The sequence below is a fragment of the Stomoxys calcitrans genome, chromosome 3, assembly GCF_963082655.1.
Source record: "Stomoxys calcitrans chromosome 3, idStoCalc2.1, whole genome shotgun sequence".
Classification (NCBI taxonomy): domain Eukaryota; kingdom Metazoa; phylum Arthropoda; class Insecta; order Diptera; family Muscidae; genus Stomoxys; species Stomoxys calcitrans.
This window is the reverse complement of record NC_081554.1, coordinates 116,969,849-116,997,533: the sequence shown is the minus strand read 5'-3', so window position 1 is coordinate 116,997,533 and position 27,685 is coordinate 116,969,849. Positions and strand designations below refer to the sequence as shown.

The window sequence follows — 27,685 nt, the reverse complement described above, 5'->3', positions numbered from 1 at the left end:
ATTTGGGGTAAAACCCTAAAAATAATTAATTATTTTATTTTAAATAACGTGTAAATTTGAGGAGCTTTAAAATCGGAAATCGGAAATTTTAGATTCTGAAGCGAATAAAGAATGTTTTTGTATAGGATATTTATTCTGCCGAAACTATTATACTCTTGCGAGATTTTTTACGGTTGTGATGTAACTCATAGGAATAAATTTCAAGTAGCCTTTAACGATGTCGTTAGATACAATTTTGGTTTGCGTAGAAGAGACCGGGTATCTGATCTGGCCAGACAAGTATATGGTGTCTCATTTAACTCGTTCCTTAAGATACGCTCGTTGCAAATGGTCCACAAGATTATTTATACCAATGAACCGTCATATCTGGCTTCTGTATTGCGTTTTGTCAACACCACAAGAGCTAAACAAGCAATACAAATATGTCATCAATATCGTATATCTGAACAACAGCTCTTTGTTAATGCTATACTTCTCTGGAATAATCTTCGCAATCGTATTCAAATTATAAGAAATGAACGACAGTTCAAATCTTCGATTTACGATCATTTTTATTAATTTTTTAATATTTTTTTATAACTTTTTATTTAGATATTTTATCAGAAACTTTAATTAAATTGTTAAATTTTCTCTTAAGTTTCTTTTTTGTTTTTTTATTTTTTAACATTTTTTCTTGTTTATATATTGTATCAGTAACTTTGCTTAAATTGTTAAATATTTTTTACCAAATATTGTTCTCTTTAAATGAAAACCTATTTTTGATGGGTTTTACAAGCTCTACCTTTAAAAAAGAAAAAAGAATCAAGCCGATCGGCTCACAACTGACTGTTTGGCAAGCAATTCAAAATTTGACATTCTTGAGGTGACCAACTTTCAAGCCTCATGGATCAGCCTTTGGTTCCCAAATAATGCATACTTATTGTAAAACGCATCGTTTGGGTGCCAGGCCATAAAGAAGTAGGGGGGAATGAGAGGGCAGATGATTTGGCGGTTAAGGTAAGAGGACTGCCGTCAATACACTTGGTTACCCCGAAGCCTTTCGGGTCGACGCAGTTAGGGGCGTGGGCGACGAATGCGCATGCGACACTGTGGAACCGCGAAACGGTCGGTAGGACGGCGAAAATCCTATGGGGCGGATCCAGATCGTGAGAAGACGAGGCTATTACTGAAAGGAAGTAAGAAGGAGGTTAGTATAGCTAATGGTATCATGGCGGGAAACATAGGACTACGAGCTCACTTATGTAAAATCGGTGCGGCAAGCGATAGCATGTGTAGGGCATGAGGGGAAGACGATGAGACGTTGGAGCATTTCCTTTGTCATTCCCCGGCTTTCGCGTCCAGAATTATTTTCAAGATTTTTCGATTTGGCAACACTGTGCTGCGTTTATTTCCAGTGGAGCGGCAGATCTACAATTGACTCCCGATGACTGGTCAGACCTATAATGCCTATGCCTATAATTTACCCAGGCCATCGGCCTTCTTCGGCAAATCAATACGCTCTTGTAAAGGTTGGAATAATAAGAGACTTGGTGCGAATGATCCCAAACTTACCGATAAAGAGAGATAATCACTTAATTGGGCTTGGAGATTTACTGAAAGGCTACTCCAACGGCTACACGTCTACAAAAAGCTGCGGTCACCTGGAGGGCATCCCATGCCCAAGAGAACTAGTAATATGGATCTAAGACCCTTTGCTAATGTCGCTAGGGACAGTTTGGTGATGGCAGTTGTCGACAAGGTTATAGAACTGGGCTGCATATTTAGAAACAATTAGAGTGGGATAGTCAATGGATTGATATCTGTATACTCCAATGACCTTGCGGAAATGCTTGGGCTTTCTCCAGTCTGTGTCGATGCAGGCTGGTATCGGGGCCGATACAAACTGATTGCTTTCGGGGATCAACGCTCATTTGGGATATATTGCTCCGTCCTAAAGAAGATTGGCGAGATCTGGCCGACGTGGCGCTGGATTTAGTCAAGAAGGAAGATATTCCTTTTCGACCAATGGCACACGCTTGGATACCAAGGATTCCCTCAGATCCTGAATCCATACTTGGGAGACTAAAGGACTGTAATACCAATATTTCAACCACCGACTGGAAGATTGGTAGATTGGATAAGGCTGATGGTGACCGGAGACATGCAGTATTCGTACTAAACACCGGCTGTCTCGCAAATCTCAACAAGTCTGAAGAAGTTGTATCCTACGGAAGCGGTGGGGTTGGGGAATCAGAAGATTGTTGCTAAACACTTGCAGGAGACTGGAAATCCCCCCGCCACAATCGAGACAGGAAGGGAAGACGTCGAGAGGGGCCCGACAAGCCCTGTGTGGGTGGGTCGTCCAGTTGGATTGGGCTCAATGTATGCGCCAACGAGGAAGTACGGAACTCAAAAGGAACTTGGTGAAGGATCTATGGAGGATTCGTCCACACTGCATGTGTCCAGGGTCCTGTGGAAAAGAAACTATACTGCTAACGAATCTTGTGATGATGAACTCTTGGCGGAATCAGAAGACGAGGATAATGCAAGAGTGGTGGAAGTTTTGAATGCTGACTATGCTCCGGTTTCTGCAGATAAATTTCTACCATTGTAGGTCCGCTACGGCATCACTAAAGGTCATTCTGATGGCAGTAGTATTTAACGTGGTTCTTATCCAGGAACCATGGGTATGTTCAGGAATCGTTCGTGGATGGGAGACACAGAGCTTGTATTCTTGCAAAGAGAAGCCTAAATGTTGTTCTTCTTCCGTCGCTAAATAGAAGCCAGCCTAATAAGTCTCATTACCGGCTGAATTTCCTCTATATGGCACACGATTCAGATATGCCCCCTTCGAGCCTTAAGTTGCTGGTGCCGCTTCTGCAGGGAAAAATAGCCTCATTGTAGGAAATGATGCTAATGTACATCACCAAATATGGGAAATTTCGGATATCATCGAAAGGGATGAGCTGCTTATCGAACATATTGTTAGTTGCAATCTGGCGGTTTGTAATGAAGGGAATAAACCGACCTTTATTACCGGGAACAGGTAGGAGGTACTAGATATTGCCCTTGTATCGGACGATATGCGACTGGGAAGTGTTGGATGACCACAACTTCAACTAGTCAATGGATTGATATCTGTATACTCCAATGACCTTGCGGAAATGCTTGGGCTTTCTCCAGTCTGTGTCGATGCAGGCTGGTATCGGGGCCGATACAAACTGATTGCTTTCGGGGATCAACGCTCATTTGGGATATATTGCTCCGTCCTAAAGAAGATTGGCGAGATCTGGCCGACGTGGCGCTGGATTTAGTCAAGAAGGAAGATATTCCTTTTCGACCAATGGCACACGCTTGGATACCAAGGATTCCCTCAGATCCTGAATCCATACTTGGGAGACTAAAGGACTGTAATACCAATATTTCAACCACCGACTGGAAGATTGGTAGATTGGATAAGGCTGATGGTGACCGGAGACATGCAGTATTCGTACTAAACACCGGCTGTCTCGCAAATCTCAACAAGTCTGAAGAAGTTGTATCCTACGGAAGCGGTGGGGTTGGGGAATCAGAAGATTGTTGCTAAACACTTGCAGGAGACTGGAAATCCCCCCGCCACAATCGAGACAGGAAGGGAAGACGTCGAGAGGGGCCCGACAAGCCCTGTGTGGGTGGGTCGTCCAGTTGGATTGGGCTCAATGTATGCGCCAACGAGGAAGTACGGAACTCAAAAGGAACTTGGTGAAGGATCTATGGAGGATTCGTCCACACTGCATGTGTCCAGGGTCCTGTGGAAAAGAAACTATACTGCTAACGAATCTTGTGATGATGAACTCTTGGCGGAATCAGAAGACGAGGATAATGCAAGAGTGGTGGAAGTTTTGAATGCTGACTATGCTCCGGTTTCTGCAGATAAATTTCTACCATTGTAGGTCCGCTACGGCATCACTAAAGGTCATTCTGATGGCAGTAGTATTTAACGTGGTTCTTATCCAGGAACCATGGGTATGTTCAGGAATCGTTCGTGGATGGGAGACACAGAGCTTGTATTCTTGCAAAGAGAAGCCTAAATGTTGTTCTTCTTCCGTCGCTAAATAGAAGCCAGCCTAATAAGTCTCATTACCGGCTGAATTTCCTCTATATGGCACACGATTCAGATATGCCCCCTTCGAGCCTTAAGTTGCTGGTGCCGCTTCTGCAGGGAAAAATAGCCTCATTGTAGGAAATGATGCTAATGTACATCACCAAATATGGGAAATTTCGGATATCATCGAAAGGGATGAGCTGCTTATCGAACATATTGTTAGTTGCAATCTGGCGGTTTGTAATGAAGGGAATAAACCGACCTTTATTACCGGGAACAGGTAGGAGGTACTAGATATTGCCCTTGTATCGGAAGATATGCGACTGGGAAGTGTTGGATGACCACAACTTCTCTGATCATCGTTCAAGGCTTTAGCCTTGCGAAAATACTGCAAAAGTGGTGCCTCAGCTAAAAAAAAGAAAGGCGGATTGGGATACATTTCGGTACACATTCTGCACGACTATCCCTTCTAGTTAAAAAGAAGTGCAAACTGTGGAGGATATAGTGGTCAAGCGGATCACGGCGGCCCTGAATGGCTCGTTTGTGTCAACATGTCCTAGTGCCAAGCCAAGGGGCAAACAGCGACCACCATGGTAGACCCCAGAACTGGTTGGTCTGAGGAAAAGCTACAGAAAGCTCTTCAACAGGGCGACAGCCACAAGGGCACCACACGATTGGGACGTCTATAAGGCAGAACTTAGAAAATACAAGGGCGAGCTGAGAAAGGCTTAGAACAAATCCTGGGTGGAATCTTGTAGTTCGTTGGAGGATACATCTGAAGCCTCTACACTCAACGAAATTTGTCATTCAAAACAGCAAAAATGTATGCTAAAATGACGGTTTTTGTTTGCTGAAAAAGGGAAAACAGAAATTACAGTTGTTTCAGCAAACATAGTGCTGTTGATTTAGCAAACATTTCGTACTGCAATTTCAGCAAACAATATCTGCTGTTTTAAACACAAAAATCTACTAAAATATTGAAAAATTTTTGAAAAACAATTTGGTGAAATGAAACGAATGTTTGCCTTTATTTTTTTTTGGCATTATTTATGTTTCTATTTCATGGCCGGTCATGTGTTTTGGTTATTTTTGACATTTTTTTTTCAGTTGGTGTCCAACTAATGACCATGAGAAATTATATTGGAAGGGAAGACTCGAAAATTTGCCAAAATTCTTCTGTTACTGTAAAATTGAATTAGGTACCTCAAAATTTTTTTTTGAAAATAGTGGACGCCTCGGGGTGCAGGAATTGGCCTATCGGCGGTGACATTTGGTTAAAGTCAGAGCTTAATTTTGTACTGCTTGCCAAAACACTATTTATAGGTCGATCCTTATCTTTCAAAGCCTTCAAAATGTGGTTGTCTTTGCGAATATCTTAGTTTTATAGTGATAGTTTTGGAGAATCAGCTTCAGTATTTTGATAAAAAAATTTCCTTTGCTTTCATTTTAATTTGATCTCAAACTAGTTTTATTGTTTGTGTCGATCAATTGATTTTAAACGAATTTTATTTCCATAACAAATTAAAAAATTAAGCAACTATAAATCTTAAATATTTAAAAACAAGTAAAAAGGCGTTAAGTTCGGCCGGGCCGAACTTTGGATACCCACCACCTCGGGTATATATGTAAAACACCTTTCGTCAAAGTCCCGTGAAAAATGCATACCTTATGCCCCATAGCAGCTATATCGAAATATGTTCCGATTTGGACCAAATACTTATAAGTACAAGTCATTTTTCAATTGCGTATAACAAAATATTGGTCTTTTAAATAGATATATCTAAAATTAAACCGATTTGAACCATGTACTAAACGGATGTCGAAATGCTTAGCATAAGTCACTGTGTAAAATTTAAGTGAAATCGGATTATAAATGCGACTTTATGGGACCAAGACTATAAATCTGGATATCGGTCTATATGGTAGATCTGGACGGATCTAGATCAAATTTAAAAAGGATATCGAAGGGCCTAACACAACTCACCGTCCCAAATTTCGGCGTCATCGGACAATAAACGCGCCTTTTATGACCCCAAAACCTTAGATCGAGAGATCGGGCTATATGGCACCTACATCCAAATCTGAACCGATCTGTGCCATATTGCAGAAGTATGTCGAGGGGCTTAATTTAACCCACTGTCCGCAATTTCGGCCACATTGGACAATAAATGCGCCTTTTATGGGCCCAAAACCTTTAATCGAGAGATCGGTCTATATGGCAGATATACCTAAATCTGGACCGATCTGAGCCAAATTGACAAGGGATATCGAAGGGCCTAACTCTACTCACTGTCCCAAATTTCAACAAAATCGGGTAATAAATGTGGCTTTTATGGGCCTAAAACCCTAAATCAGGGGATCGGTCTATATCCAAATCTGGACTGATCTGGGCCAAATTGACGAAGGATGTCGAAGGGCTTATCACAACTCACTGTCCCAAATTTCAGCAAAATATAATAATAAATGTGGCTTTTATGAGCCTAGGACCATAAATCGTAGGATCGGTCTATATGGCAGCTTTATCGAAATCTGAACCGATCTAGGCCAAATTGACGAAGGATGTCGAGGGGCCTAACATAACTCACTGTCCCAAATTTCAGCAAAATCGGATAATAAATGTGGCTTTTATGGGCCTAAGACCCTAAATCGGAGGATAGGTCTATATGGGGGCTATATCAAGATATAGTCCGATATAGCCCAAAACCTTTAATCAAGAGATCGGTCTATATGGCAGCTATATCCAAATCTGGACCGATCTGGGCCAAATTGACGAAGGATGTCGAGGGGCCTAACACAACTCACTGTCCCAAATTTCAGCAAAATCGGATAATAAATGTGGCTTTTATGGGCCCAAGACCCTAAATCGGAGGATCGGTCTATATGGCAGCTATATCGAAATCTGAACCGATCTAGGCCAAATTGACAAAGGATGTCGAGGGTCCTAACATAACTAATTGTCCCAAATTTCAGCAAAATCGGATAATAAATGTGGCTTTTATGGGCCTAAGACCCTAAATCGGCGGATCGGTCTTTATGGGGGCTATATCAAGATATAGTCCGATATAGCCCATCTTCGAACTTAACCTGCTTATGGACAAAAAAAGAATATGTATATTTGAAGACTGTAGCGTGATTTCAACAGACAGACGAACAGACGGACGGACATGTCTAGATCGTCTTAGATTTTTACGCTGATCAAGAATATATATACTTTATAGGGTCGGAAATGGATATTTCGATGTGTTGCAAACGGAATGACAAAATGAATATACACCCATCCTTCGGTGGTGGGTATAAAAAATTAAATTTTTATTAATTTTTACGACGAGCCATCTAAATGGTGATTTTTTTGAGGTTAGGATTTTCATGCATTAGTATTTGACAGATCACGTGGGATTTCAGACATGGTGTCAAAGAGAAAGATGCTCAGTATGCTTTGACATTTCATCATGAATAGACTTACTAACGAGCAACGCTTGCAAATCATTGAATTTTATTACCAAAATCAGTGTTCGGTTCGAAATGTGTTCATTCACCGTAACGTTGCGTCCAACAGCATCTTTGAAAAAATACGGTCCAATGATTCCACCAGCGTACAAACCACACCAAACAGTGCATTTTTCGGGATGCATGGGCAGTTCTTGAACGGCTTCTGGTTGCTCTTCACTCCAAATGCGGCAATTTTGCTTATTTACGTAGCCATTCAACCAGAAATGAGCCTCATCGCTGAACAAAATTTGTCAAAATTTGAACACATTTCGAACCGAACACTGATTTTGGTAATAAAATTCAATGATTTGCAAGCGTTGCTCGTTAGTAAGTCTATTCATGATGAAATGTCAAAGCATACTGAGCATCTTTCTCTTTGACACCATGTCTGAAATCCCACGTGATCTGTCAAATACTAATGCATGAAAATCCTAACCTCAAAAAAATCACCCTTTACGTTCTGCTTAAATGATGCAGCTAATTTTTACTCCGAACTTAATTAAATCGACCGAAAATCCTTTTTGATGGGAAAGATGTCCGGTGAAAATTGCTTCCAACTATTGCCGTATATGGCTTTAATTTGCACCATGTCTTCATAACGAGTCTATTCAACTCGCTCAAAACGCAACGAAAATGTGATCCAAAAACGAATTAATTGAAGCACTAGATTCTAATCTAACAACTCACATGCCAATGAATGATTTTGCTGAACGGAACGTTCAATTTTAAGGCTGGTGTTTGATATGATTTTTCTGTTTGTTGAATTTGAATTGATTTGTTCAAAGTGCAAATAAACAAGTCTGATCGGAATCAAGCTACATAAATTGCCCTTCGCTTCAATAAATAAACACAGGTTTAGAAAACAAAAACCTTTAATTTCATTTGGTTTTATGGCTTAATTCTAAAATTAAAAATTTAATTTCATTAAATTAACTAAAAATATAACAATTTCACTTTTTCGATATTTGGGACACCGAATTCATAAACTATGCTCCGGTTTCTGCAGATAAATTTCTACCATTGTAGGTCCGCTACGGCATCACTAAAGGTCATTCTGATGGCAGTAGTATTTAACGTGGTTCTTATCCAGGAACCATGGGTATGTTCAGGAATGGTTCGTGGATGGGAGGCACAGAGCTTGTATTCTTGCAAAGAGAAGCCTAAATGTTGTTCTTCTTCCGTCGCTAAATAGAAGCCAGCTTTGAAATTAATAAGTCTCATTACCGGCTGAATTTCCTCTATATGGCACACGATTCAGATATGCCCCCTTCGAGCCTTAAGTTGCTGGTGCCGCTTCTGCAGGGAAAAATAGCCTCATTGTAGGAAATGATGCTAATGTACATCACCAAATATGGGAAATTTCGGATATCATTGAAAGGGATGAGCTGCTTATCGAACATATTGTTAGTTGCAATCTGGCGGTTTGTAATGAAGGGAATAAACCGACCTTTATTACCGGGAACAGGTAGGAGGTACTAGATATTGTCCTTGTATCGGAAGATATGCGACTGGGAAGTGTTGGATGACCACAACTTCTCTGATCATCGTTCAAGGCTTTAGCCTTGCGAAAATACTGCAAAAGTGGTGCCTCAGCTAAAAAAAAGAAAGGCGGATTGGGATACATTTCGGTACACATTCTGCACGACTATCCCTTCTAGATAAAAAAAGGAAGTGCAAACTGTGGAGGATATAGTGGTCAAGCGGATCACGGCGGCCCTGAATGGCTCGTTTGTGTCAACATGTCCTAGTGCCAAGCCAAGGGGCAAACAGCGACCACCATGGTAGACCCCAGAACTGGTTGGTCTGAGGAAAAGCTACAGAAAGCTCTTCAACAGGGCGACAGCCACAAGGGCACCACACGATTGGGACGTCTATAAGGCAGAACTTAGAAAATACAAGGGCGAGCTGAGAAAGGCTTAGAACAAATCCTGGGTGGAATCTTGTAGTTCGTTGGAGGATACATCTGAAGCCTCTACACTCAACGAAATTTGTCATTCAAAACAGCAAAAATGTATGCTAAAATGACGGTTTTTGTTTGCTGAAAAAGGGAAAACAGAAATTACAGTTGTTTCAGCAAACATAGTGCTGTTGATTTAGCAAACATTTCGTACTGCAATTTCAGCAAACAATATCTGCTGTTTTAAACACAAAAATCTACTAAAATATTGAAAAATTTTTGAAAAACAATTTGGTGAAATGAAACGAATGTTTGCCTTTATTTTTTTTTGGCATTATTTATGTTTCTATTTCATGGCCGGTCATGTGTTTTGGTTATTTTTGACATTTTTTTTTCAGTTGGTGTCCAACTAATGACCATGAGAAATTATATTGGAAGGGAAGACTCGAAAATTTGCCAAAATTCTTCTGTTACTGTAAAATTGAATTAGGTACCTCAAAATTTTTTTTTGAAAATAGTGGACGCCTCGGGGTGCAGGAATTGGCCTATCGGCGGTGACATTTGGTTAAAGTCAGAGCTTAATTTTGTACTGCTTGCCAAAACACTATTTATAGGTCGATCCTTATCTTTCAAAGCCTTCAAAATGTGGTTGTCTTTACGAATATCTTAGTTTTATAGTGATAGTTTTGGAGAATCAACTTCAGTATTTTGATAAAAAAATTTCCTTTGCTTTCATTTTAATTTGATCTCAAACTAGTTTTATTGTTTGTGTCGATCAATTGATTTTAAATGAATTTTATTTCCATAACAAATTGAAAAATTAAGCAACTATAAATCTTAAATATTTAAAAACAAGTAAAAAGGCGTTAAGTTCGGCCGGGCCGAACTTTGGATACCCACCACCTCGGGTATATATGTAAAACACCTTTCGTCAAAGTCCCGTGAAAAATGCATACCTTATGCCCCATAGCAGCTATATCGAAATACATATGTTCCGATTTGGACCAAATACTTATAAGTACAAGTCATTTTTCAATTGCGTATAACAAAATATTGGTCTTTTAAATAGATATATCTAAAATTAAACCGATTTGAACCATGTACTAAACGGATGTCGAAATGCTTAGCATAAGTCACTGTGTAAAATTTAAGTGAAATCGGATTATAAATGCGACTTTATGGGACCAAGACTATAAATCTGGATATCGGTCTATATGGTAGATCTGGACGGATCTAGATCAAATTTAAAAAGGATATCGAAGGGCCTAACACAACTCACCGTCCCAAATTTCGGCGTCATCGGACAATAAACGCGCCTTTTATGACCCCAAAACCTTAGATCGAGAGATCGGGCTATATGGCACCTACATCCAAATCTGAACCGATCTGTGCCATATTGCAGAAGTATGTCGAGGGGCTTAATTTAACCCACTGTCCGCAATTTCGGCCACATTGGACAATAAATGCGCTTTTTATGGGCCCAAAACCTTTAATCGAGAGATCGGTCTATATGGCAGATATACCCAAATCTGGACCGATCTGAGCCAAATTGACAAGGGATATCGAAGGGCCTAACTCTACTCACTGTCCCAAATTTCAACAAAATCGGGTAATAAATGTGGCTTTTATGGGCCTAAAACCCTAAATCAGGGGATCGGTCTATATGGCAGCTATATCCAAATCTGGACTGATCTGGGCCAAATTGACGAAGGATATCGAAGGGCTTATCACAACTCACTGTCCCAAATTTCAGCAAAATATAATAATAAATGTGGCTTTTATGGGCCTAGGACCATAAATCGTAGGATCGGTCTATATGGCAGCTATATCGAAATCTGAACCGATCTAGGCCAAATTGACGAAGGATGTCGAGGGGTCTAACATAACTCACTGTCCCAAATTTCAGCAAAATCGGATAATAAATGTGGCTTTTATGGGCCTAAGACCCTAAATCGGAGGATAGGTCTATATGGGGGCTATATCAAGATATAGTCCGATATAGCCCAAAACCTTTAATCAAGAGATCGGTCTATATGGCAGCTATATCCAAATCTGGACCGATCTGGGCCAAATTGACGAAGGATGTCGAGGGGCCTAACACAACTCACTGTCCCAAATTTCAGCAAAATCGGATAATAAATGTGGCTTTTATGGGCCCAAGACCCTAAATCGGAGGATCGGTCTATATGGCAGCTATATCGAAATCTGAACCGATCTAGGCCAAATTGACGAAGGATGTCGAGGGTCCTAACATAACTAACTGTCCCAAATTTCAGCAAAATCGGATAATAAATGTGGCTTTTATGGGCCTAAGACCCTAAATCGGCGGATCGGTCTTTATGGGGGCTATATCAAGATATAGTCCGATATAGCCCATCTTCGAACTTAACCTGCTTATGGACAAAAAAAGAATATGTATATTTGAAGACTGTAGCGTGATTTCAACAGACAGACGAACAGACGGACGGACATGTCTAGATCGTCTTAGATTTTTACGCTGATCAAGAATATATATACTTTATAGGGTCGGAAATGGATATTTCGATGTGTTGCAAACGGAATGACAAAATAAATATACACCCATCCTTCGGTGGTGGGTATAAAAAATTAAATTTTTATTAATTTTTACGACGAGCCATCTACGTTCTGCTTAAATGATGCAGCTAATTTTTACTCCGAACTTAATTAAATCGACCGAAAATCCTTTTTTGATGGGAAAGATGTCCGGTGAAAATTGCTTCCAACTATTGCCGTATATGGCTTTAATTTGCACCATGTCTTCATAACGAGTCTATTCAACTCGCTCAAAACGCAACGAAAATGTGATCCAAAAACGAATTAATTGAAGCACTAGATTCTAATCTAACAACTCACATGCCAATGAATGATTTTGCTGAACGGAGCGTTCAATTTTAAGGCTGGTGTTTGATATGATTTTTCTGTTTGTTGAATTTGATTTGATTTGTTCAAAGTGCAAATAAACAAGTCTGATCGGAATCAAGCTACATAAATTGCCCTTCGCTTCAATAAATAAACACAGGTTTAGAAAACAAAAACCTTTAATTTCATTTGGTTTTATGGCTTAATTCTAAAATTAAAAATTTAATTTCATTAAATTAACTAAAAATATAACAATTTCACTTTTTCGATATTTGGGACACCGAATTCATAAAAAATGCACATAGGCTTTTTTAGAATGTTTACGCTGGTGAACCACTCGAAATCCATTTATTTCATGCCTAACACCAAATTAATTACCCTATGGTCTTTTTGATAATAGAATGCCACTTCTAAAAAAATTTCGCTTCATATAATTGTCCGTCCACATGTCGATAGTGGCTGATGTACTACCTGGACCGTCAGATTTAATCATGTCGGCCACTTTCAACATTTTCAGCCATTTCAATCAAAGAAAACAGAAAAAATAACAAGTGCTTTTTGTTATTTTAAGCTAAGAGCGTAAGAAAGAAGAAGAGAGGGTTTCTGCTTTGTCTTCCCCATACCGTAAATTAACTCGCCTTAAAGACACAACATTTTTCATGTATTCCAATTGGATTTACATTGAGGGTTGCAACATTTTCGGGGTATTCTGTTTTGACTCGACCATTCGTTCGAACATTTTTTCGTATTTTGTTTTGTTTCTTTGCAACCGCAAGTTGAAATAAAGGAAAAACGAAATATCGTAAGCAATTCAAACATGTTGTGTCTTTAAACTTTGTCACTCGTCATCCCGAATAGGGCTCTAATGCCAGCTGTTCTTCTTTCTTACGCTCTTTGATTTTAAGTGCACGTGCAATCAATTGTCCCGAACAAACTCTAATGTAAACAAAAATTTCGTTCAAGTTCATTAAATTCAAGAAAGCTTGTTTGATCATCCCTCGTTACCGTATGAAACGAGCGAGTACGAACATTCATGTTTCATTACTAATGAAGTGATTCGAACTGAATGTTCGGTTCGAGCAAATACGAGAGCACTCACTCTCGATTCATCCAACCAAACAAAAGCATCAACATAAATCGATTCGCTGAACAAGTGTGCTTGAAAATTTTGCTACCCGTTGCAGTTCTCTGCTTTACAAGTCTTAAAGTTTTCCTAATTTTGTGGAGATAAAACAAGAAAAGGTGGTAGAATTAGAAATCAGAACTAGGAAGAGATTTCTACGTTATTGCAATTGTAAACTTTTTGCTTTCTTTGCTCAGTCATTTTTCACGGTAGATGAAATGAATAAACAATTGATCTCAAATGAACTGGCGACAACCGTAAGTGTAAAATACAAAAGTCTGCCTACTTATATTATTTTAACAAATTTCCTTACTTAATGTGGATATTAAGATCTTTTTATTGCATTCTTCTTGTAGTAAAACGATTTTTTTTTTTGAGAAAAATCAATAACTCGAAAAATAAAATTTAAAATTTTTTAAAAGGAATATTTCACTTTGTCCAACACTACGGCCAAAGCCTACAGAACTAATAAATTTCTATTAGAATCAACACTGCTTGCTATTGACTGATAGGTTTCGATCCTAACTTACTATGAACTCCGTATTAATTGCCATAAATACTGTATTATGAAATATGAAATTCCAAGGAAAAAAACGAAATTGTTTCATTACAAATAATTATTTTAAAGTGTAAATTAATCTGGGTGATTCCGTCTTTAAAGAAAATGTCATTAACCCATAAATACGAATGGGTAGAAAAATACCCAAGAATGGAGCTGTCTTAGAAAAATTCCAGCTCGAGCTAGGAAAGAGGTATCCTAATGAAATTTGGATTGGCGTAAGTGGATAACAACAACTAGTTTAAAACAATTTTTCCCGTGATATAAGGTCATGTTTTGGGGGAAATTGGCTTGTCGAAAGTCGGAATTTTTTTTACATCCAAAAATATGGAATAAAAATTTTTCTCAAAATTCTTAGAAGTGTGACTTCTGGAATCTATTGTTTTGGAATATATTCCATTTGATAGTTACTATATTAAAAACAAATTATATGTGGTGATAAGCCAACAGGTGCTATTTTATGTCAATGGAATTAAATCCACCATTCGCTAAATGGTTATTAAATATTGAAAAATGATATTTGTTTTTGTTGTAAATACATTGTGGGAGGAAATAAAAAGAAGAGGAAACAAAACGAATTTTTTTTTTATTTTTTTCGAAAATATTTTTATTTTGTTCGACCTTTTAAGCTGAATCAAGCTCGACTTCACAAAATTTAAATAACTTTTTGTTTAAAAAATTGTTGTTAAAAAATTTAAAAAAATTAAAAAATTAACTACTTCGATACATTATGAATATATGAAATTTCATCCAAATTGGACAAGGGAATCGAGGGTCAAGCGTAATGGGTTAAAATGTCGTCTTTAAAAATATTTACTGAAAATTGTCTGTAGACAAATTTTTAGGAAAGTGTTTTTGTTTAAATAGATGTTATTGAAATTTATCGAAATCTTTCTTTAAAAACAAAATAATTTCGAGGATACACGGGCATGTCCAATCTTTTGACTTAATACAATATTTCATAAAAATTTTGCGTTTAGAAAAAAATATACTTCAAGTTTTATCTTTACATAGAAAAAAAATTAATTTTGAATTTTTTTCTGTGATTTTTCATTTGGGACATAAAATCATAATAAAAAAACTTTAAAAATGTTTAAGTAGTGTCGTAAATTGCATTGATCGGGCACAACAATTTTTTAATGAAATCTTGGCTTTATACAATAATTTCGAGGTAGCCTGGGCAAAAGTTTGTCTTTAGGAAATTTTTCATTGAAATAGAGTTTTGTGAAAAAAAATTATTAAAATTTGGTTTTTAGAAAAGTTTTAATTGAAATTTTGTCTTTAGGAAAAATTGTAATGAAATTTTCTCTTTAAAAAAATAATTTCAAGGGGGATCCGGCTCGGGCTGAAGATAATGTTGCGCTGAATTATTAAAATGTTATCTTTAGGAAAAATTGTGATGAAGTTATGTCCTTAAAATATTACGCAGAAATTTTGTCATTAAAAAAAGATTCGTTAAAATTTGCTTAGAAAAAATTCATTAAAATATTGTACTTAAGACAAATACTTTTAAAGTGGTGCCGGTCTGATCAAAATGTTGCTTTTTTCTATGAGTGTAGGCTAAAGAAGATCGCACCCTCGGGACCTACTACGGTGGGGAATATTCAGAAGTCAGAGAATGTATGGACAATGTCTAGTGAGGGAACACCAGAGCTACTCGTTGATACGCATTACCCAGGATATTCTCCAACGGGCAACGTGGCGCCAGAAGAGGTTGTCACTGGTGTGCATTCGTCGGAGGTTATTAGGGAAATTGTGTCAAAGCCTAAAATCCTTTGGGCGATAAGAAGGTTCGACTACTTTAAGTCACCAGGCCCTGATGATGTTGAATTACAAGCTGTGTCCGATAGACTTGCTCTTTGGCTTGAGGAGAAATGCTTTGCTTGTATCAGCACGTCGTATATACCTATGGGATGGAGGAACACAAAGATCATTTTCATTCCTCACGAAGGCGAAAGATTTTCGTCCTGTTAGTCTGTCATCGTTTATGCGGAAGACTTTAGAGAGGTTGCATATCTAAGGGCAAAGATTCCTAGAGATCGCCTGTAAAGGCAAATTCACTGAAACAGCGCTTCACTAGATCGTGATGGCTGGTTTGTGCATCACAGCCACACTGAGGATAACACCATCTGATGCACTGAATTTAATGCTACACCTCATGCCTCTGGACATTATGGCTAAATAAATTGCTGCAACCACTGCTGTGAGGAATAGGGAGCTTTTCCTTTGGGTCGATTATATTGGGTTGCCCAAAAAGTAATTGCGTATTTTTTAAAAGAAAGTAAATGCATTTTTAATAAATCTTAGAATGAACTTTAATCAAATATACTTTTTTTACACTTTTTTTCTAAAGCAAGCTAAAAGTAACAGCTGATAACTTACAGAAGAAAGAATGCAATTACAGAGTCACAAGCTGTGAAAAAATTTGGCAACGCCGACTATATGAAAAATCCGCAATTACTTTTTGGGCAACCCAATACATTGCCTGAGCCGCTTTTTGATAAAAAGTATTGTACCACTATTTCTGATAGTTAGAAAAGTTACATAGACTTCGATAGTTGTAAACTAGATGACCGAATGGGCTTTGGGGTATACTCTGATGAATTTTGACTGGTCATATCGAGAAGCGGAGATCAGTGCAATTAAAGAAGTAGTGGAATGGCTAAGATATTATGTCATAACGACGACTGGCATAAATATCTTGGTTGTGCGCATTTCAATATGATGTGACCTAATCTAGACTTGAAGAGGTCTACCGCTTTGCTGTCGCTGGCTAGAGCAGACGTTCCAGTCATTGGGTCCGTCATGACAGGTCACTGTCTGATCGGAAAACATGCTGACACACTGAAGGTTGTCCGTAACGTCTTTAGCCGAAGCTGTGAGGACGTCGAGGAAGAAGAGACTATAGAACACCTGCTGTGTGTGTGTTTCGCTCTGGCAGTCAGAAAAAGTTCAATTTTAGGTTCTCAATTCTTTAATAACTTGTCTGATTTAGCGGATGTGTTAGTCATTGCTAATGGGGTTCGATTTTATAGAATACTAGCTGAACCGGGCCCGCTCCGCTGCGCCTTCTTTTACTTTATATGGAACAAAATTATCCTTCGAATATTTATTTTCGACAATTTACAATAAGAGCTTTTAGTAAAATATCATGCTACGAAAATAGTAAATGCATATCGCTTGACTAACAGTATAACCATATAAGTGCCTGGGGAAGGGCGGTGCTCCAAAAACATGATCTCACATTGTCCCAATTACCTTTATCTGAGTCCCATATTGCGATGACCAGTAAATAATTCTTGTTTGTGGGGTACCTCGGGAAAGGGGAAAAATTGGTCCCGAAAGAGGGTATCAATTTCGTGCTCTATTTCCAAATACCTTTCATTTGAGCCCCACGTCGACATGGTCGGTAAATATGCCCGATTTAAGAGTGTTTTTGAGAGAGTGGGGTTGTCCCCCAAACATTTAGCCCTGAAAATATATCAGCATCTGTATTCTCATATATCGATACATCATTTATTTGAACACCGTATTGCCATTGGCCTCGAAATTGGATATCAAATTCGTTTTCTTATCTCAAATACCTTTCATTTAAACCCCTTATTGCAAAAGTCAGCAAATATGTCCGGGGGGGAATGGACCCTTAAAGCTATCAGTATCGAGCTCTACTGTCTTGAAGGCCCAAATTGTCTTGGCGAGCTAATACGTCCTACTTTTTTATGGTGTTGGGACGTCCTCTAGACAGTTGGTCCCGAAAGTTGATATCAGATTCGTAGTCTACTCCCGAATATTTTTCATTTAAGCACCATATTTCCATAGTCGGCAAACATGACCGGTTTAGGGGTGGCCACTCAGTGATTTGGCCTTGAAAATATACATCAGATTTGCGTCCTACTCTAAAATACCTCTTATTTGAGCCCCATATTGCAATGGTCAGCAAATACTTACTATTTGGGTAGTGTTATGGGGGTGGGGTGGCTTTTTCCCGAATATTGATATCAGATTCGTGCTCAAATCCCAAAGACTTTTCATTTGAGCCCCATATTGATATGGTCGTAAATTTGTGCTCTTTGGGACATATTTTTAAGGATTGGCGGCCCCCTAAACACTTAAACACTCCCACATTTGGATATCAGATTCGTATTGTACACTCAAATAGCTTTTATTTAAGCCCCATATTGCCATGGTCAGTAAAAAAGTCCTGTTTGGGGGTGTTTTGGGGAAGGGGTGGACCCCCAGAAACTTGGTCTCACATTTGGATATCAGATTCGCATTCTACTCGCAAATACCTGTCATTTGATTTCCATATTGTCGTGATTGGTCTATATATATATTTGGTAGGATTGGGGGTGGTACCCTTGGTACCCTATCTGAAATTTGGATACCAAACTTTTGTTTTTAGGTTAGTATAAAAGTGCACTCAAAATTTCGCTTAAATCGCACCACCCATCTTCGAGATCTGGCGTTTCTGAAAATAGGGTAAGGGAGAGTGGTGACACGCTTTGAGCTCCAATCTATGTGGTTTTCTTCGTTATTTTGAGAAGCTCAGCTGCGAGCTACCGACAAGTCCACAGGTTGCGGATAGTATAATGCCCCATACGGAGTACCTGCAATTGCAGTCGCGGACAATCAGCGTTATCGAGTGGAGAGTATTAGTGAGAGGTCGTGTGGCACAGCCTCTGGCATTAATACTGACTGCCTATGCTCGATATAGCAAGGCGAGTTATTGACGCCGTGAATAATTAAATAACCAGGACGTTCCCGCGGCAATGGATCCGGAACGAGTTTGGCCATCTATAAGAGCTTAACGAGGATCGCACATCTACATTCGAATATGTGGCTACTACAAAAACATCTTATCATTTGTCCAATAAACATGATTTATGAATTTCCCAAGATAAGGCAGAGGTTAATGTTTCACTGTGAAAATCAATATCTTTACAATATTATTTTTTGAATAACGAATTTTAAAAACAAAAACATGATGCTTTAATTCGGTGGACATTCCCTCACTATTTGTTATGATATTTTATTCAATTATTATGACATTAGTATTTTTTATTAATTTTAGTGTTTAAAACAAGGAATCGTAACCTATTTTTATTTTCACTATGAAACACGGACATAGTGTCGGTCTATAAAGGGAAGATTTTTCTAGAACATCATATCAATTTTACTTACCTCAATTTTTCTAACGGCCAATTTAACCAGCCGGTCGTTATACAAAAATATGTCTCATGAGGTGCTACGTGATGTATGCGATGGTGCTTGCGAGGCAGTACGATATGGTAATTCTGCATAAATAGCACCCATTTCGGCAGACCCCAATATGTGTGAGACCATTTGTGTATCTGGGGAAATGCCATAACAATATTTAATCACAATTGCTAACTCACACTAAGATCTCAACTCACCTGATTGGTCATGGCAACGAAAATTGAACATAAAAATAAATAGGAGATCCAGCCGAAATCCTGTTGAATGTCCGTATGGGATTTGGTGTTGAAACAGTACGCCAAGAATCCCAAGATCGGAATGCTAACCATGAAGTTATCGCCGTTTGTCTCAATGAAGTCATGTCGTGTTATCGACGTTGGATCCAAGTGGTGCTCTCGAAATGGACGTAGGAAGTTCTGAACAAATTGAAAAATGTTATGATGTTATACAAATTTGTCAAAAGGGGATTGTTTTTTGAATACCTTTCCTATAATGGGCAATTCCACCGAACCCCATGTATCGGCGGCCCAATGCACAAGACCAGATCCGAAATCTGCCGTTATTATTCCGCAAATAGCCGATATACATGTAACAATTATGCGGTCGAAATGAAAATGTTTCAGTATTAAAACGAAGTCGATTATCATCAAAGCAATGCAGGTGTAAACACAAATAAATTCCTGAGCACGTTTTCCTGAAATACAAAAGACCCCAATGCAATAATGATTTATTAGAGAATAATGTTTGAGACGAATAACAAAGGAACAACATTTTATAGGGCGTTTTTATCAACAAAAATATTATGTTTTGGAAAGAAGTTTATGTACGTGGTAAAGGGGTCCAAATGCAAAATAGTCTAAAGTAGTCCACACATTTTGATCTAATGGTCTAGAGAATACAAAATGTATACAAAAGGATATAGGACAAACTGAAGATTTGGTTAAAAGAAATTTAAAAATGTCGAAGTTTCCTATTGAAGAAAACTTGCTTTTGGCGAGTGGTATTGAGGCAACTTTATCCTGAAAATATTTATTGTCGGAGATTAGTTAATTGACCTTTATTTGAAAATTAACGATATTGTACAGGGTGTGCCAGAGAAACTTACTTATTTGAAACAAGCCGGTTACTGGATTAGGTGTATGTCCATAGTGGCATGGGGCGGATTAATAGCTGCACCCTCTTTTCAACCTAACCTACTTATTTGAAAGGTCAATAACAACGAAAGTACTTCAATTTTTGTTTTAATTCTTTTTTCATTTGAGAATTCATTGTACGAATTTTTTTGCATGCCGTCTTGAAAATGCCATCGGGTAAATGGTGACCCCATTGCGCATTCACAGATTAAGTCCTTGCAGCATATCAATCAGTACGTTGGCAACGGCGTCGCGAATGTTGTTCTTGAGTTGCTTATTGAAGTGAAAGTGAGCTTCTTCACTGGAAAAAAACCTTCTTCAGGCAAGTTGTCAATCAGCATTTCACATGCATTTTGACGTGCAAAAAAATCGCGTTCAGTTAATTTTTGAACAACAACCAATTTATGGGGATGAAATTTAAGGTATTGATGGAGAATTCGTTGAACAGTGTTGTCAGAAATTGCCAAAGCTGCTGTGTGTTTGAGAGCCGAACGTTGGGGAGAACGCACAACTGTCTGCCTCACTTTTCGATATTTTCCGGAGTTTTGATGGTCCGTTGAAGTCCATTTACGGTTTTAACGACACTTCCACACTCCCGAAATGAGTTAACCTAAGACAGAGTGGAGTTACGACCAGAAAAGAGTCTGTGAGGATGAATTTCAAACCGAGCGCGTAAGGCACGTTGCGTAGCAACAAGTGAAAAGAAAAGGCTCTCAACGGCTCAGGCCCGCTGCTCCCTAGACCAGAGCATTATGGCAGTTGGCTAGAGAGAGAAACAAACCTCGGGACTTCCCTCTTGAACCCCTCCCCGCCCAACTCACCGATCGGGAGTTTAAAAATCATTTTAACTTGAACGTAACAGTGTTTGCTGGCAAATTAAGCACTAGGTAAGGTTATGTTTAAGTGGCAGTCTGCCATCAGACTCACTTCGACGTTTTCGTCCATTGCTATACCACAGGAACAGAAGAAGGAAGATGCCTTCTAGTTCCTACCGTTGAACCATCCAGATCGCTTTAACAAGCCCAACAACTTGCGAATGTTTATATCCGCTAAATCAGACGGGTGGAACTCCTTCTGAATGCTAGTGCGGGACACACACACAGAAAGTGTTCTATAGTCACTTCTTCTTCGATATACTCACAACTTCTGCAAAAGTCGATGTTGGCAACCTTCAATCTGTCAGCATGTTTTCCGATTGAACAGTGACCTGTCATGACGGACACAATGACTGAGACTGAAAGCGGTAGACCTCTTCAAATCTAGACTAGGCCACATAGTTTTGGAATGCTCACAGCCCCCTCTTTGTGACCATCTATCATTCGTTTTCCTTTGGGTCTGGTCCTGAAAACTTCGCTTACATGTCGCTAGAGGCATACCCACAGGTTCCAGCAATCTAGACTAGGCCACATAGTTTTGGAATGCTCACAGCCCCCTCTTTGTGACCATCTATCATTCGTTTTCCTTCGGGTCTGGTCCTGAAAACTTCGCTTACATGTCGCTAGAGGCATACCCACAGGTTTCAGTTTCCCTGAAATTTGTAAGCTAGTTCCTAGACTCGCAAGCTCGTCCGCTTTACAATTCTCTGTGGACCGGCACTCAAAACAAGTAAATTTTGAACTGTTCAGCCATCTCGTTGTGAGATTTGCGAGAGTTGAGGGCAGTTATTGTGTTCAGAAATACGTTCTCCAGGGATTTAATGGCTGTCTGAGAAGATATTTATGCCAATCGTCGTAATGCCATTATATCTTAGCTATTCCACCGCTTCTTTAATTGCAAGGATATCTGCTTGATACACATTGCAGTGGTCGGGTAACCTCTTCGATATGACCAGTTCTAGATCCTTAGAGTACACTCCAAAGCCTATCTGGTCGTCTAGTTTGGAACCATCCGTATAGAAGTCTATTTAACTTCTGTTACCAGGGATATTGTAGTTCCAATCGGTTCTATCAGGAATAGTGGTACAGTAATTTTTATCAAAAAGCGGCTCAGGTAGTGTGTCATTCACACTGCCTGGAAGATCGGATATTGTATCAAGGATAACACAGCGGCCACATGACCAATGAGAAAACTCCCTTAACCTCACGGCAGTAGTCGCTGCAATTTGTCTAGCCACAATATCCAGAGGCATTCGAGGTAACATTAAATTCAATGCATCAGATGGTGTCGTCCTCAGTGCGGCTGTGATGCACAAACACGCCATCCTTTGGATCCGGTTAAGTATTGAACAGTAGGTGGACTTTGAAGCGCCGTCCACCAGACCACAACATCATATAGCATTGCAGGTCTGACAACTGCAGTATATACCCATTGCATGACACCACGTCTAAGTCTCCAACTTTTACCAAAAGCTCTATTTCAGGTGTATAGGGAAAGAGTTGCCCTTCTTGCCCTTTCCAAAATGTTGGATTTAAAGTTTAATTTCCTGTCCAGCAAAACACCCAGATATTTCGAGCCTTCTTTAAATGGAACATTCCACATTGGGTGGAGACACCCAAGGAGACAGGTGCCACTGTAGTAACATGTATCTTCTTGAAGAGAACGACTTCGGTCTTACATGGATTTACACCTAGACCACTTTCGGTACCCTACTTCCCTGTTGCAAGTAGAGCTTTCTGAGGTATCTCACAGAGAGTGCTGGGATACTTTCCCCTAACCGCAATTACAACGTCATTAGCATACGCGACCACTTTTACGCCTTTTTCTTCCAGAGGCAATGATGTATTGTAAATGGCTATATTCCAAAGTAAAGGAGACAGTACACCTCCTTGAGGTGTTCCTCTGCTAACCCATCATTTGAGATCCACAGATCACAAGCCTGCCCTAATGCATTTTTTAGTAAGTAAGTTATTAATAAACTTTCTTACGGTAGAATTGATGCTAAGAAACTCCAACTCCTTCATTATTGACGTCGGTTTTACATTATTGAAAGCACCTTCAATGTCAAGAAATGCTACCATTGTATATAGCCGACTAGGTCGTGAAGGGCTGTTTCAGTGGATTTGCCTTTACTATGCATGCTGATGCCGCGACAGGTGATCTTCAGGGCTTTTTTCCCTAAGAATTTTTTCTATCAACCTCTCAAGAGTCTTCAGCATAGAGGATGACATACTAATTGGACGAAAATCGTTCGTATTCGTGTTGTAAGATTGCTAATATAAGCAGAGTAAATCTCCCTGAGGCAAGAAACCAGTCTTTCAGAAACAGTTTGAAATTCAACCGGTGATACATCATCAGGGCCTGGTGACTTAAAGGAGTCGAAGCTTCATATCGCCCAAAGGATTTTAGGCTTAAACACAATTTCCCCTTATAATCTCCGACGAATGCACACCAATGACAACCTCTTCTGGTGCCACGTTGCCCGTTTAAGAATATCGCGGGAATATCTCACTATTCATTGTCCATACATTCTCTGACTTCTGAAAATACCCCACCGTAATAGGTCTCGAGGACAGAATCTTCCTTGGCCTAGAGACCTCAGATGTATCCACCACTCCTCCACGGAGCTAAATAATTCCAGCCAGAATTTGTTCTGAGCCTTTCTCAGTTCGCCCTTATAGATATCCCAATCGTGTGGTGCTCTTGTAGCTTTCGCTCTCTTGAAGAGTTTTCTGCAGTCCATCCTTAGACTTTCAGGGCTTTCGTGATCCATGTGACCCATATGTTTATATCTTTCGCAGTTTCCACTTCCTTTTTTCTAGTCTAGAAGGGATAGACGTTCAGAATTTGTGTCGAAATTTATCCCAATTCGCCTTACTTTTGTTTTGTCGAGGCTGCACTTCTGCCGTATTTTCTACAAGGATGAAACTAATATAACGATGATCAGCTGTGGTTATCCAACACATCCCAGTGGTATATTTTTGCGCTTATATCTTCCGATACAAAGGTAGATATTACCTCCTACCTGTTCAGGGTAGTAAAGGTCGGTTTATCCGCTCTATTACAAATCGCCAGATTTCAACTTATAATACTGGGTTGCCCAAAAAGTAATTGCGGATATTTTAAAAGAAAGTAAATGAATTTTTAATAAAACTTAAAATGAACTTTAATCAAATATACTTCTTTTACACTTTTTTTCTAAAGCAAGCTAAAAGCAACAGCTGATAACTGACCGAAGAAAGAATGCAATTACAGAGTCACAAGCTGTGAAAAAATTTGTCAACGCCGACTATATGACACATATATATATATATATATATATATATATATATGAGGATACAAACAGAGATTTGTGATTAGGATCCAGATCGAACATTTTTTATACAGCTGCCGAATGAATGGGGCCAAACTGTACTTAATACCCGATATCAACGAAATTTTGGAACTGTGAGTTGGTTTTGGCACCTCAAAACTCTTACCCGATACAGTCTAGATCGGAACGTAATATGATACAGATTTATAAAGATTTTTCAAATAAAATTCTTGCGTTATAAATATTGCTTTTTTATCGAATCTAGGCCTGGCCGATCTTAACGTGTTTTAACTTACTTATAACGGAGATTTGGAGTAGACTGAAATTGACGAAACTTGGCCACTCTGGTCCCAAATATATCAAATCCGTAATATTCTCCCAAAGTCGTTTAATTTAAATCCTATATTTTCCTATCGACCCATAATTCCGTTTGGGGAGTTTCTTTCGGTATCCCCAAATTTGGATATGACCCTCGTACTTTACCAAACGCCTTTTATTTGCGTTCGATATTGTCCCGTATGACCAATATGGGTTTATTGGTAAGCACTGTACTTCCAAAGACTTTAAATTGTCCCGGTCGGCCAATATTGCCCTTTGGCGGTTTTCTTGAGGGTGGGGCACTCCTCTGATACTTAGCCCTGCTTTTAGACAACCGATTCGTACTCTATCTCTAAATATAAAACGTTTCATTATGATAACTTGCAATTATTGCTTAATTTGTGGAGGCCACCGTAGCGCAGAGGTTAGCATTTCCGCCTATGACGCTGAACGCCTGGGTTCGAATTCTGGTGAGACCATCAGAAAAAATTGTCAGCGGTGGTTTTCCCCTCCTAATGCTGCCAACATTTGTGAGTTACTATGCCATGTAAAACTTCTCTCCTAAGAGGTGTCGCACTGGGGCATGCCGTTCGGACTCGGCTATAAAAAGGAGGCCCCTTACCATTGAGCTTTAACTGAACCATTTTATACCCACCACCGTAGGGGGTGTATTCATTTAGTTATTTCGTTCAATCAATTTCCGATCCTACAAAGTATATATATTTCGGATCGTCGTAAAATTCTAAGACGATGTAATGATGTCTGTTGTAATCACTCTGCAGGCTTCAAAAATTGAGATATTGAGCTAAAATTTGGCACATTTTGAACGGGCCAATCGGACCCTATTTGGATATAGCTGCTATATAGACCGATCTCCCGATAAAAGGTCTTAAGCCCATAAAAACATTATTTTATATCCAATTTCACTGAAATTTTAAACAGTGACTAGTTTTAGGCCACCCGCCTTCCGACCCAAATATGGTAAAAATAGGACTGTATTTAGATATAGTTGTAATATAGACCGATATGACGGTTAAGAGTCTGAAGCTCATAAAAACTTTATTTATTACTCGATTTTGTTGAAATTTGAAATACAAAATTCAACAGTGACTTTTATTTATAAGACCACTCGATAGCCGTGCCGAATTCGGGTGCATAAGTTATCTTATTTTCACCGGATTGTGACGAATGGGGTTTGCATATATACCCGAGGTGGTGGGTATCCAAAGATCGGCCCGGCCGAACTTAATACCTTTTTACTTGTTTATTTATCTCTTACATTAGCACTAGAATATACTGCGTCCGTTTACTTAAGCTGACAAAAACGAAATAAAGTTTGCCAGGGCTGATCGGAATAAAAAATAAAGCTTTTATGGGCTTCACACCCTTTATCTGGATATCGTTCTGTATAGCAGCTATATCTAAATATAGTCCGATTTAAACCATATTTGGAATGGATGTCGGAAGACCTAAAGCTACCCACTGTTTCAAATTTCAGCGAAATCGGATAAAAAATAAAGCCTTTATGGGCTTTAGACCTTTTTTCGGTAGATCGGTCTATATGGCAGCTAAATCTTAATATATTCCGTTCTGAACCATATTTGGGTCCTATGTTGGCAGGCCTAAAACTACTCACTGTTTCAAATTTCAGCGAAATCGGTAAAGAAATAAAGCTATTATGGGCATTAGACCCATTATCGGTAGATCGGTCTATATAGCAGCTATATCTAAATATAGTCCGATTCAAACCATATTTGGGACGGATGTCGGGAGACCTAAAGCTACCCACTGTTTAAAATTTCAGCGAAATCGGTTAAAAAATAAAGCTTTTATGGGCATTAGACCCATTATCGGCAGATCGGTCTATATAGCAGCTATATCTTAATATGGTCCGATTTGGCCCGTTCAAGAACTTAACCAGCGTACATCAAAAAGACGTATCTGTGCCAAATTTCAGCTCAATACCTCAATTTTTGAAGGATATAGAGTGATTACAACAGACGGACAGATACACGGACATCGTTAAATCGTCTAAGAATTCTACGACGATCCGAAATATATACTTTGTATGGTCGGAAATTGATATTTCGATGTGTTTCAAACGGAATGACTAAATGAATGTACCCCCTATCTTACGGTGGTGGGTATAAAAAATCAGAGATCGTTAGATTAAACAACCTATTAAACGGCGATTTAAAGATGCACTTAATTTATTAGTGCATAATGTCTGTTTTATCGGACGTATTTTTTTATTCTGCTATGTGTTCATTTGCACGAATATTTTGGAAAACTATATAGAGAATCAGTAAAAACATATCGCAATTTACAGGTATTCTATAAATATTATCAAGTTTCATATTCAAGGTTCTTGTTTACTAAGAAAATTAAAAAAAAAGCTATATCAAGTTATGAACTTATTTGACACAGTAGTTGGAAGTAAGAATAAAATACGTCATGCAAAATTTCAGCAATATCGGATAGGAATTGCGCCCTCTAGAAGCTTAAGAAGTCAAGACTCAAGATCGGTTTATATGACAGCTATATCAGGTTATGAACCGATTTGAACCATACTTGGCACAGTTGTTGGATATCATAACAAAACACGTCGTGCAAAATTTCATTCCAATCGGATAAGAATTGCGCACTCCAGAGGCTCAAGAAGTCCACTCCAGAGGCTCAAGAAGTCCACTCCAGAGGCTCAGAAGTCAAGACCCAAGATCGGTTTCTATGGCAGCTATATCAGGTTATGAACCGATTTGAAACATACTTGGCACAATTATTGGATATCATAACAAAATACTTCGTGCAAAAATTTAT

The 27,685-nt window shown here is 38.9% G+C and overlaps 1 protein-coding gene across 2 annotated transcripts in view; it reads right to left on the bottom strand.

Annotated features, from left to right (window-relative positions):
* Positions 1 to 27,685, bottom strand: part of LOC106083295 (plasmanylethanolamine desaturase 1) — a 150,768-nt gene that overhangs the window by 20,967 nt on the left and 102,116 nt on the right. For both annotated transcript variants that reach the window (XM_059364904.1, XM_013246229.2), the window contains 3 exons: positions 19,711 to 19,922; positions 19,426 to 19,644; positions 19,193 to 19,362 (listed from right to left, as the gene is read on the bottom strand). In XM_059364904.1, coding sequence (XP_059220887.1) covers positions 19,193 to 19,362; positions 19,426 to 19,644; positions 19,711 to 19,922 — 601 coding nt within the window. The remainder of the gene's footprint in view (positions 1 to 19,192; positions 19,363 to 19,425; positions 19,645 to 19,710; positions 19,923 to 27,685) is intronic.